At 46.8% G+C, this 12,968-nt stretch overlaps 1 gene segment (V, D, J or C); it reads left to right on the forward strand.

The window, feature by feature from the left end:
• The first annotated feature begins 7,075 nt into the window (after positions 1-7,075).
• On the forward strand, positions 7,076-7,689 carry LOC120392898. The segment is given in 2 exon segments: positions 7,076-7,159; positions 7,370-7,689. Coding segments are annotated over 2 exon segments (369 nt in total).
• Positions 7,690-12,968: the final 5,279 nt, after the last annotated feature.

The raw sequence follows: 12,968 nt of genomic DNA on the forward strand, positions 1-12,968 counted from the left end.
TGGGAGTGCCTGCTTGTTTGGCCTGGCTGCGGGTGACCACTCCCCCCCTCTTGGCCAGCTGCACATGGTTGGCCAAGTCTTCCCCCAGTAGCATGGGGATGGAATAATTGTCATAGACAGCAAAAGTCCACTTTCCTGACCAGTCCTTGTACTGGTCTTCAGGGATGCTGTACCCATGGCAGGTCCTTTTAAAAATTTTTAAGAAGGCCTCAGTGTCCTCACCTGCCATGTAGGTGGGAAATTTCTTGGGATGGGGAACAGTGCCTTCTGGTGCTGGCCACACCCCTCTGCAGTCAGTGAACTGTTTACCCCAATTCCTACCCCTTTCTATTCCCGGAGAGACTGAATAGAAAAGAAACAAAAACTTTGTATTTGCATTTGTGTAGCTGCTGTTTGCTGATATACTGAGAAGACCAAAAAAAAAACTGGTTTGTCCTGTTTCTAGCACTTGCTAAGTACCTCACAGTGGGGTCCTTCTAACAAAGCCTGTTAGAAAAACTTACACCTCTTCCCTAGCTGTTTTTAAGCGGACAGAAAGAAAAAGGAGAAAAAAGAAAAGAAAAAAAAAATTCCTTTCTAACACAGCCCGTTAGAAAACCTTATCTCCCTCAGCTAAACCCAGCTGAAAATCTGTTTCCAAAAAAAAAAACAAAAAAAAACCTCCCCCTCCTGGCTTTCAAGAAGGTGGAAAAACCTGTTTTGCCACTGTCTTTTGCAAATTGCTAAGTACCCTCTCAGTATGGGGTCTTTCTTGTAAGAAAAGCCTGGTTAGAAAAACTAATTCCCTCCAGCCAAACTTGCTGAAGATTTCTTTTAACCCTGAAAAACTGCTTTAAAACTCCCTTTTCCTTAAGCTGCCTGTCCAAGCAACCCAAAAGAAAAACTGCTTCCAACAAAGCCTGCTGGAAACTCAATTCCCTCCAGCCAACCTGGCTGAAGATTCCTTCTAACAATACCAGTTAGAAACTGAATACTTGTAAACTCCTCCTCCTCTCTCAGGTTGCTTTCCTGCTCTAGAAGAAGAGAATAGCTCCCTTCAGCTTAGCCCAGCTGGAAAAAAAACTGCCTCTAACAATACCAGTTAGAAAACCTGTGTCTGTTTGCCTTCGGGGTCTCTCTCCCTCCTAACCTGCAGTCCTGCTTTAGGAGAAGAGAATAGCAATGGCTCTCTGGTTCAGAAAAAATCCTCACCGCTGCCCACCATGTCATAGTCTCACCCCCACTTGGAACTGTTGGGCTCCAATGTGGGGACCTGACTTGGTTTCCCTCTAAACTAAAATCCTAGTTTAGATCTAGTAAGCTGCCACCACTCAATCAGATATGTGGATTGAGACACAGTCCTTCCCCAAAATCCTAGGGGATTCCAAGAGCCCCAAATCCATGGAGTTCTTACACCCAGGAGAAATAAACCATTCCCCCTGCTTCCTCCCCCCTCCCTTTTCCTAGGAGAGCTACCGGGATCTAACTACAGAGGGATACCTCCCCCTTCTCTTTCCCTGAGAATCCACCCAAGGAAAGACCAAACAAGTTCTGAATAGAAAAGAATTTATTAAAGAATAAAAAGAAAGTAACTTGTCTCTGTAATTCAAGATAGACAATACAGGGTCTAAACTTATCAATCTCTGGAGAGAATCCTCCCTCCCCCTTTCTTTCTCAGTGAAAGCAAAGTAACAGCAAACAGGAATAAAGAATTTCCTTCAGCAAAACACACAATTGCAAATATAGAAAACAACTCAAAGGACTAATTTGCCTTTCTAATTAATACTCACTATTAATTAGTAGAAACTACTCCAGGAGAACTTGGAGACATGACTGTTCTTTCTTAGATCCAAAAAAGCACTCTCAAAAACACAAAGGCTTCCCTCCACAGAGATTTGAAATAATCTTGTCTCTGATTGGTCCTCTGGTCAGGTGGTCATCAGGTACTGCATGTTAACCCTTTACAGGTAAAAGAGACCTTAACCCTGATCTGTTTATTTATGACACCTAGTGCTTAGAATGTAGTGTTATAGGTATTTGCGTGATTGGGGTTGATTAGGGTTAGGATTAATGCTCTGGGTTGGAGCACAGTCAGCAGCTAGGGGGTGGAAATTAGATTTAGACCTTTTAAGGTTAGTGTTTTGGTTAGGACCGGGGTTATGTTTAAGATTAGGGTCAGGGTTAAATTTATAATTAGGGTTAGAAGAAAGTTAGATGAAGGGGTTAGTTTTAGGATTACTGTTTAAAGTTAGGTTAGATTGAAGGCTGGGGCTGAGGTTATGTTTAGGGTGAGATTTATGATTAGGCTTTAGATCATGGTTAGGGAGAAGTTAGGGTTTGGGGTTAGGATTCGAGTGTTGGCTATGGTCAGAGTGAGGAGTTATGGAGAGCATTAGGATTCTGATTTAGGGTTTACGATTGAGATTTTGGGTTCAGATTAATATTAAGATCAGGTTTTTATTACCTTTGCACTGCCCTAAACTGCACTGACCACCTCTCCCTGCTTCTGGGGTCTCTGTGCCGGGTCCGTATCCCAGTGTAATCTCAGCACTGCACAAACATTACTGCACTTGTCTCACAAACACCACTGGGATGCTGGGACGTGTTACTGCACCCATTTTATCATACACGGGGAAAGTGAGGTACCGAGTGAGGTTTCTAGAAGGTTTGTCTGGCGAGCTCACCAAGGAACTTGGGTGCGGTGAAGCTGAACATGCTTTTAGGTGCCTACAAAATTTCTGGGATTCACAAAACTCAAGTTAGGTGCCCAGGCTCCCTATCCCAGGGATCAGCAACCTTTGGTATGGGGCCGAATCTGTGGACGCGGCAGGTAAACAACCCCCCCCCCCCCCACCACCAAAGATTGCCAATCCCTGACATATACCATGAGCTGGGAGAGACAGACACCTTCGAATGGGATCCACAAAATCCAGGCTCCCTATCCCAGGGATCAGCAACCTTTGGTATGGGGCCGAATCTGTGGACGCGGCAGGTAAACAACCCCCCCACCACCACCAAAGATTGCCGATCCCTGACATATACCATGAGCTGGGAGAGACAGACACCTTCAAATGGGATCCACAAAATCCAGCAGGCAGGCAGCTCCTCCCCTAAACTAGCCAACAGGGAGATACCAAGCTGAGTGGTGTGTGCTAAGCCCTGCCTCTCTCGGGGAGATAGGTGCCTAGATCTGGGCTGTAGGGAAAGACCTCTCTAGAGTCTCACTTGCAAACCTTTTCTTGCCATTAAGCTGCGGGGGAGGAAGGAGGGGATCCCTTGTAACGTTTAACCTGATAGTTAAGGTACTTACTGGGCTATGGGGCATTCTGGTGGGGAAGGGGGAACCTCAGTGTCTTCTACTGAAGCTGTTCTATTGTGGATAAGTTATTTGAAAAGTCTATTGGAGCAGAGGCACTGGGCCCCCCACCTCCCCAGTAAGTGCTCTCATCACCAGGCTACAGACTTATTCCCTCCCCCACCCCGGCTATGACTCTTCCAGTCTTTATTCACAGGGGAATAGCTCTTTCAGGCCAGTTGAGGGAGCCTCCCCCGTCCCCCGACTATCCCATAGCCCGGCAGCTGGGATACTCACCGCCAAGGATACAGATATCGCTGCTCAAATCTCTGCTCCCTCTCAGACGGAAGTGGGGGACTTGAACAGGGGTCTCCTACATTCCAGGTGAGTGCGCTAAAAACGGGGATAAATGGAAAGAGGGAGGGGCTCCTCCTCTCTCCCAGCTTGTGTGTAAACTGCCTATGGGGGCTGATCCGATAGGCGAGGTCTGGGCACACTTACTGGGCAGGACCCAGCGGGTGAGTTAGGTGCAGAATCACCCATATTCCTCCAGTTTGGGAATAACTCGGGGGTTTAGGCCTCCACGTCCTGTCTTGGCAGTGCGCATCCTCAGATGCAAAAACATAAAACAAGCCCCCCCCCCCCCGCCTCAAAAAAAAACTTTTACTGAAAAAAAATAGGCACTGAGAGATTTTAGGCCACTACAGGGCTTGGGGGAAGCTGAACCTGGGTTTTGTGAATACCAGAAAGGCCTGATCCTAGGTGCCTACGTCCTTTTTTGAAATGAGCCCTTAAGCGTGTGAAGATGAAGATAGGCGCCTAGAGGGATTCAATGAGAGTTAAGCATCTAGTAGCTTTTTAAATACCAGTAAGCCTCTATTTTGCTTCATTAAGCACCTTAGTACCTATAATAATCAGACCCTAAATGACTCGTCAAAAGTCACTCAGGAAATTTGTAGCAGAGCATGGACTCAAAGGCAGATTAATTTGTATCTTTTGGGGGTAACTTGCAAAAACCGGCAACTCTCCCCTAATTCAGACACGAAAGAATGGCCTCGTTTTCAAAACTCCTCTGAAGAGAGACCCCAGATGAAATATCCTAGATGAGCGCATGGTTTTCTTGCGTGTTTCATTGTTGTTTTACATCCACTAGAGGGCGCGCTACACCTTCACATCATCCATGTTTTACATTCCATTTTATATATGTAGTACAGTAACTTGGAACCAGAAGCTGAATGAGTTTGCCTCGTTGTGTAGCGTCACAAGCTGAGAGGAAGGAGAGAAAGTTCACGGAGGAAGCAGGTTTCAGCTCTAGGACAGTAATGATCGTTTTCAAAAACACAGGGGAGGAGGAGGAGGAGATATTCTATAACTAGGGGCAGATCTCAGTAACAACACCAGGATAACCTGAAGCTGCAAAATGCTCTTGTACGTGGCTGTACAGCTCTGGATTCTGCTTCCACAGTCAGGTGAGACTAAACACTCATTTGAAGTAAAGGCATTTACAAAGAAAAAAATAAAGGTCTCTGAACAAAGAAATCGTAGGAGGAATTTTATTTTCCTTTGCCAAGAGACAGCCAGATTAGCATCACAAGCTAAGTCATCAGGTTGCTGGGAGGAAGAAGGGATGTTTCTGAGGAGTGATTCAGACCGACGATACCGGCTGAACTTTTCACAGGAGCACAAGGGAGTGAGGGGTCCAAGTGGCACTGAGTTTAGAAGTTCTAGACACGCATAGATCGATGTTTAAAGCTTTTCTCCCCCCCCACAGGTCTTGCACAAAGTGACTCCGTGGACCAGTCTCCTCCAGAAGTGAGAGTCTCAGAGGGACAAAGTGTAACTTTACACTGTAATTTCACCACCGCTGACACAAACCCGTATCTGTTTTGGTACCGGCAGTATCCGAACCGGCCTCCCCAGCATATACTGACTAAAGCGAAATTTGGTGCTCCGGATCAGACGCTTGTCCAGGGAAAATTCTCAGCATCTTTGTACATGGGTAATAGGACGGTTCCCTTCCAGATTGAGGCTGTTTCTCACCAGGAGAGCGCTGTGTATTACTGTGCTCTGAGACCCACAGTGGGGGAGAACTGCACCTCCGCTCGTACAATAAGTGAGCGGGGGGTTGTTTACCACACTATGATAGAATCGTATAAACAGGGGGCTGGAAGGGACCTCGAGAGACGATCTAGTCCAGCCCTCTGTGATGAGGCAGGACCAAATGTACATGGATCATCCTTGACAGGTGTTTGTAAAATCTGTTCTTTAAAATAAAATGTTTTTTCCCTGATATTTTGTTAAACGTAAGAAACTTTAGTTCCTGCACTTTGCCCTACTGTATATCCCTCTGATTTTTTTATTATTAATGAAGATTCTTTGGATTAAAATACTTTTCTTATTGAAAAGGCATAAGTGGCAAGTGCTATAACAGGGGCTCCAATTTAATTTAACTTTCAATAATATGTTGTCACTAATATAATTTCATATATTCAGGAGCCTCCCCCCTGTAATGACATAGATCAGGGAACGAGTTTATGAAAACAAGTCTGGCACTTCTAGAGAAGAGAACTCTGTCAATACACGTGTAACCGATAGGCTGCAAGACGCATGGCCATGCATTCACGCACCCCGCCCCCCTTGAAATCCAATACACCTGAGCCCACTTTAGTCCAAACCGACCCTCAATCAATCCAGCCTGGCTGAACCCTATATCCCGCTGAACCGATCTCAACACAATCCAATCAAATCCAATCCAAAGAGACGTAACCCAACTCAATGAAATTCAACCCCAGACCCAGCTCGGGTGATTACAGCCCAAACCAAAGGAATACAAAACAACGAAACCCGGTTCAACTCAACCCATTCCAACACACACACACCAAACCCAGTCGAATCCAGCACAACCCAATTCAGATAAACAAAAGCTCAAAACAAACGAAAATAGATTTGCATTTTTCTCAGCAAGACTGAAGTCCTTTCCATTTTAATGAAATGGTTGTACTCCCACCCATCTCTCTGTCCCCCTCTCTGCCCAGTCACAGTTGAACACAGATCCCCACTGTTTGTAACAATCCTAAAAATTTTACATCTGGAGGGTTGGTGGCAGGTTCTCAATAACCTAGAGGACTCCCGGAAGGGGGATACCTACACCAACTCAGATACCAGGATAGTCAGGTTTCAGAGGGGTGGCCGTGTTAGTCTGTTTCAGCAAAAACAACGAGAAGTCCTGTGGCGCCTTGAAGACTAACAAATTATTTGGGCATAAGTTTATTTGTTAGTTTTTAAGGTGCCACAGGACTCCTCCTTGTTTTTCTGGATATTCAGGGAATGCTTTGAAGCCTTTGTCCATTGGATATTTAAATGTGATGTTTGTGGAAGCGGGGATTTTCCGAGGCACGAAAGCTAGAGGCGCAATTTCTACTGGGAAAAAAAATCCGTGGGACTCTCTCTTCACTGTGCACCAGTAACCAAGAATTGTTGAGAAAATGGTCGTAGGGAGGTGGGGTCCTAGATTTCTCCGACGTGTAATTTACTCTATGTACAACCAGTCACTGTGCTTCCTACTTAATGTAACCGCCTGCAAACAGAGTCGCACTTACCAGCAAATCAAGACACGTTAAAGGAGGGGTGAGGAAGGCGAGAACGTTGTTCAGAAGCGAAACCAACCACGCCTCATTTCCCCTGGGCTAGGAAGGGCTCTGGGTTCTACATACGCCCCTCATTAGGCCAGTGGCTGAAGAAATTGGGCGAGTCTGTAACATTCAGGAAGGATGCTGTCTCTTCAGGGCTGAAGGGTTCAGGGTGGAATTGAAATCGGAGCCACTTTCCTTAACACAATGAGCAAACGTTTGATGTTCGGCCTTTTTGTTTTCACTCTATATCCAGGTAGTTAGTCGTAGAATTTGCCTCACTGCTCCAGAATCTCTTTCTCTTTCTCTCTTTGTACACACACCGCCTCCCTATTCCCATCTCTCTCCCCCTCTCTTTGCAGTCTCTTTCTGCCCCCTATCTCCTCTCGCTCAATCTGCCTGTCTAAGGTTATCGTGGTGAGCGCTCAGACTGCATACAACAAGAATATTTTATTTCTTGTTGCAGGTGCGGTGCTGGGTGACTCGATCCAGCCCAGGGAACCCCAGATGTCTGGAGCTGAAGGCGGCTCCGTGACCCTCAGCTGTTCTTATGAAACCAGCTACACTTCCGGTGTCTATCTCTACTGGTACCGTCAGTACCCGAACCGAGCCCCGCAGTACATCCTGCGGAGAGGAGCAAAAGGAAGCACGTTCAGTGATACCGCAAGTTTCGCCCAGGAGAGGTTTTCTTCCCAGGCTGCTGACAGCTCCACCGTTCTGAACATCACAGCCCTGGAGCTGGCGGACACCGCGGTGTATCTCTGCGCCCTGCAGCAGGCACAGTGACAGAGCCACGGAGCAGAGCTGTACAAAAACCGTGCCCTTCCCTTCACCTTCAGGGGCTCGGCATGGACAAGGGACCAGAGAGCGCATCTCCAGGACCCAGCATTCGCCCCCAGTGAGGGATGTAGCGCTGGGCCACAGCTCAGACAGCTCGGTGCTGTCATCCCTGTCAACATCTCGCAGATAGATTACAGAATGTGTACACACACACACACACACACACACACACGAATGCCTGCAGGTCTCTTGAAGATGCCACCCATCAAAACAAATGGATACATGCATCCATAAATACCTGTGACTGAATGGAGCCCTTCCTCGGGCTCCTAAATCCCAGCCCAAATGTTTAATCGTAGCAGGGTCTGTCTCTACCAGTGTCTGGGCAGCACCCAGGACAATGGGGCCCCGATATCAGCTGAGTTTAGACGTACCCACAGTGCTCCTCTTCCTCATGCCTCGCACTTATCGCAGAACTTGAGCGATTTGCACAATTATTTAATGACAGAAGACTCGGAGATCAAAAAAGTTAAATCGATGTGACCACTGAAACATTTCATATGTCAAAGTAAACAGACTTAAATCAAACCCCAGTACATTTCCAAGCAGAATTTTTCTTAACTGAATTTTACAGCGAGGCAAAGGGTTATCAAGGGAAGTACTTGTACCCGGGCTTGTCTGGCATATGGTGAAATCCACATTTTTTACTTCTACTGCTAAAATCGAATTCTTCCAAGCCTACATATAAGGCTTATAGAGGACTCATTTCATGGATTTATTTGGCAAAGTTTTATGGCTGGCTGCCAGCCTGATGCCAACTCTCCTGCTTTTCCAACCCGGCTTGGGACTGGCTATGGCAGAGTTACAACCACTAATACTGACAGTACTTTACACTAAGCAGGTTTTAAATGGTGAAATCTAGTGAGAAGATTATTTTTTCCCTTAGGAAGTAATGAAACACTTTCCGCAGACTCTTGTAACTAAGGAATGGCTTGTAGGAATAACCGAGTTCCTAAAATAACCTCTTCTGGAGACAAGTAACACGGAGTTACACAGATTTTCAAGGTCAAAAGGAAGAATTATGCACATGCAGTTTGACCTCCTGCATAACAGGGGCCAGAACATTTCTCTCAATGACGCCTGCACCAAATCAATAACTGATGATCCCTTTAGAGAAACGTGAGAAACTCCATGTGTAAATAACCCTCCCCTCGTCTAGAGAAATATCTGAATGGCTCGTGGAGGAGAGGTCCATCGATAGCTAGTAGCCAGGATGGTCAGGGATGCAGCCCCATGCTCTTTGAGTCCCTAAGCCTCTGACTGCCAGAACCTGGGACTGGAAGACAGGGGACGGATCACTCCCCTGGATAGCATCTTCTTCGGGACTCTCGTTTCATACAGAGGAGAAGGAAGGCGGGAAGTCACAGAGAGGACTCTTTTACAGCATACATTTTCTTTTAATAAACAAAACAGGAGGAAGAACTATATTTATAATTGGATAAAGGGTCTAGCAAAAAGGAGGATAATTTCAAGTTGCAAAATGGTCTTCTACCTTCTGTCCTCTACTCGTGATGTCAGGTGAGATAAATGATCATTTTTATTTCATATATTGTATTTAAGAGCTACAAAAATCCTGTTATAACAGCCTATAATTTTCAAAGAAGCCTAGGGGAAATAGGCACCCACATTTCTAAAGATCTTTTGAAAATCCCACATTTTTTTTAAAGAAAACTAGATTCTCTGAACCAGATAACTGTATGAGTTAATAGAAAGAACTTTGCTTTCCTTTCGAGATACTTTGCTTTAAAATGGAAACCAGTTTCTACATCAGATCATCAGAGATTTTTGTGTAAAACTGTTTTTTCTTTCCACAGGTCTTGTTCAAAGTAATTCTATGTTTCAGTGTTCTGCAGAAATGCAAATCTCAGAGGGGCAACCCGCCACTTTGCAGTGTAATTTCACCACCTCTTTCAGCAGCTCTTCTGGTTTCATCAGTATCCGAACCAACCACCCCAGCATTTATTGACAGCGCATCAATCTCCTGCTGAGAAGAACATCTTCACTTCTGGAAACTTTTCAGCAGTTTTGTTCGACTCTAATAAGACAGTTCTCTTGAAGATTGAGGCTGTGTCCCGCCAAGATAGAACCATGTATCACTGTGCTCCGAGATCCACGCTGGGGCGGAGTTGCATTTCCGGCAATACAAGAAGTGATCAAGGTGCTCCCACACACCGAGGGTCTCAGAGGCTGTTTTTCTACTCGACTCTTTTTATGAAACTTCTCTGCCAAGTTCAGTTCCTTCTGCTCTTCCCAAACCTGATGCATTATTATCTCAGTTATAGTTATGTAAATTAATATATGCATGAATTTACAACCTTTATATGAAAATATGTGTTGTCAATAAAACAAATCACCCCACAAAACTTGAAAAATTGTACCAGGATTTCCTGCAGCTGGAAACATGCTGTAAAAGACACGGGGCGAGGTTCTGATCTCTGACCCATCACCGCAGCTCTGGTCTAACTCTATTGGGCCCGTTCTTAGCTGCTGTGAAACGTTTCAGGTCCTCTGAAATCAGCCTCCATCCACGATCAATCCAACTCTCTATGTCCATCAGTCTTTCTGTTTGCCCAGCTTCTTACACAAGGTAGTCTCTCTGGTTCCCTGGTGAGGCAAAGTCCATTTCATGTCTAAACATTTTATCTACTGCATAGAGACAGTCACAGCTACAAACACAACTTTTTGAATGCTGGGGGTGGGCGGAAGAGCCACCAAACAGAGGCGGTTTCCCATAGAAATCATTATCAAACACCACTCCCCTCCTCTAATTTCCTCTGGGTTTGGGCATTGGGGAGACCCGCCCCTCTCGACTTTTCAGGGTGGCACGTGGGTCGGTTTATAACATTCAGCCAACAATCCCCTTGCTTCGCTGTTGTGTTTTCACCACCTCTTTGTGACTCAGAGCAGACTAAAGTCCCCTGAACAATGGGCAGGGCCGGCTCCAGACCCCAACGTGTCAAGCGCGCTTGGGGCGGCGTCCCGCAGGAGGGCGGCAGGCGGCTCCGGTGGACCTCCCGCAGACGTGCCTGCAGAGGGTCCGCTGGTCCCGCGGCTTCGGTGGAGCATCCGCAGGCACGTCTGCGGGAGGTCCACCGGAGCCGCGGGACCAGCGGACCCTCCGCAGGCACGTCTGCAGGAGGTCCACCGGAGCTGCGGGACCAGCGGACCCTCTGCAGGCATGTCTGCGGGAGGTCCACCGGAGCCGCGGGACCGGCGACCACCAGAGCGCCCCCCACGGCGTGCCGCCCTGCTTGGGGCGGTACAAATCCTAGAGCCGCCCCTGACAATGGGCATGCGTTTTGTCGAGCCCCGCAGTACATTCTGCGGGGAGGGACGAAGCAATACGGTGATTATAGGGAAAATGTGGGTTTTGCCCAGGAAAGGTTTTCTTCCCAGACTGCTGACAGCTCCACAGTTCTGAACATCACAGCGCTGGAGCTGGCGGACACAGCGGTGTATCTCTGTGCCTTGCAGTGGGCAGAGTGACAGAGCCCCGGAGCAGAGCTGTGCAAACCCCTCCCTCCCTTCCCATTCACCAGCCCTGCATAATTTGGAAAGAGACCAGAGACAGGAGTCCCCAAAGCCCCGCAGTCTCAGGTAGAGATACAGCTCTGCTCTAAGTGACAGGCAATTACAGACAGGGATCAGAGGGGGAGCCATGTTAGTCTGGATCTGTAAAAAGGGACAAAGAGTCCTGGGGCACCTTATGGACTAACAGATATACTGGAGCATGAGCTTTCCTGGGTGAATACCCACTTCCTCAGAGCATGTGGTGGAAATTTCCAGAGGCAGGTATAAATATGCCGGCAAGAACCAGTCTAGAGACAACCAGGTTAGTTCAATCAGGGAGGATGAGGCCCTCGTCTACCACTTGGTTTGCTGGTGCCTAGAGCCTGCCCTGGCAGTCCCAGCCCCACATCTTGCTCCTTTGCAGGAAAGCTTCCGGATGAGGTCGGAATATGGTTAAATTCTGTTTCACCCACAGAAACCTGGGCAAATTACTAGGGGCGAGATTTTAAAGGTTTTAGCTGCTTAAAGATGCAGAGAGGCACCTAGGGACGGGTTTAAAAAAGGTATTTAAGTGCCTCCTGGGATTTTCAGAAATATCTAGGCACCTAACACCCATTGAAATCAATGCGATTGAGACACCCATTTGCTTTTTAAAATCCCACTAGGTGCCTAAATGTCTTTAAACCCACCCCTTAAGGCAGTGTCCCTCAACCTTTCCAGACTACAGTACCCCTTTCAGGAGTCTGATTCCTCTTGGGGACCCCCAAGTTTCCAGGGCCAGCTCCAGGCACCAGCTCAGCAAGCAAGTGCTTGGGGCGGCCAAGGGGAAGGGGCGGCACGTCAGGCTCTTCAGCAGCAATTCGGCAGCGGGGTCCCTCAGTCCCTCTTAGAGGGAAGGACCTGCTGCCGAAGTGCCACCAAAGAAGAAAGTGGTGCGGTGGAGCTACGGATGAATTGTTGCTGATCACCATCGTGGCTTTTTCGTTTGTTTATTTGTTTCTGCTTGGGGCTGCAAAACCCCTGGAGCTGCCCTGCATGTTTCACTTCACTTAAAAACTACTTGCTTACAAAATCAGACATAAAAAAACAAAGGTGTCACAGCCACACTATTACTGAAAAAAATTGTTTCACTTTCTAGTTTTGTCTGTGCAAAGTTTTAGGTTGTACTGACTTGGCTAGTGCTTTTGATGTAGCCTGTTGTAAAACTAGGCAAATATCTAGATGAGTTGATGTATCCCCTGGAAGGTCTCTGTGCCCACCTGGTTGAGACCCACTGCCCCAAGAGGAAAGCACCTAGGTTAGGTTTATAAAAGGTTTTTAAGCATGTTAACAGGCAGACAGTTGTTATCTACATCGCTATACATCCAAATACCACAAAAATCTGCTCTTTGGTGGGATTTTCAAAATTTCTTTACCAGGTTAGGTGCCTAATTCCCCTCGGCTTTTCATTGGCGTGTCTAAGTGCTATAGTGAGTTATAACAATAGCTTGTTTATCAGCACCCACCACAAACACTGGGGAATCCCTTCTGTCCCAATAATAAGGAAATCCCCTAAAATGGTGGTGAAGTCGCAGGGAGTGAATTATAATGCTCCCTGGATGAAGGTGACTGATAACTAACTGCAGAGCGTGTACTGATGTCAGGGTGATTACAATTACCTGCCAACGAACACAGCAGCAATTCATCCAGACAGGTGAGAAGTCTTTAGGACAGCG

Source organism: Mauremys reevesii, unplaced genomic scaffold, assembly GCF_016161935.1.
Source record: "Mauremys reevesii isolate NIE-2019 unplaced genomic scaffold, ASM1616193v1 Contig121, whole genome shotgun sequence".
In the NCBI taxonomy this organism is placed as follows: domain Eukaryota; kingdom Metazoa; phylum Chordata; order Testudines; family Geoemydidae; genus Mauremys; species Mauremys reevesii.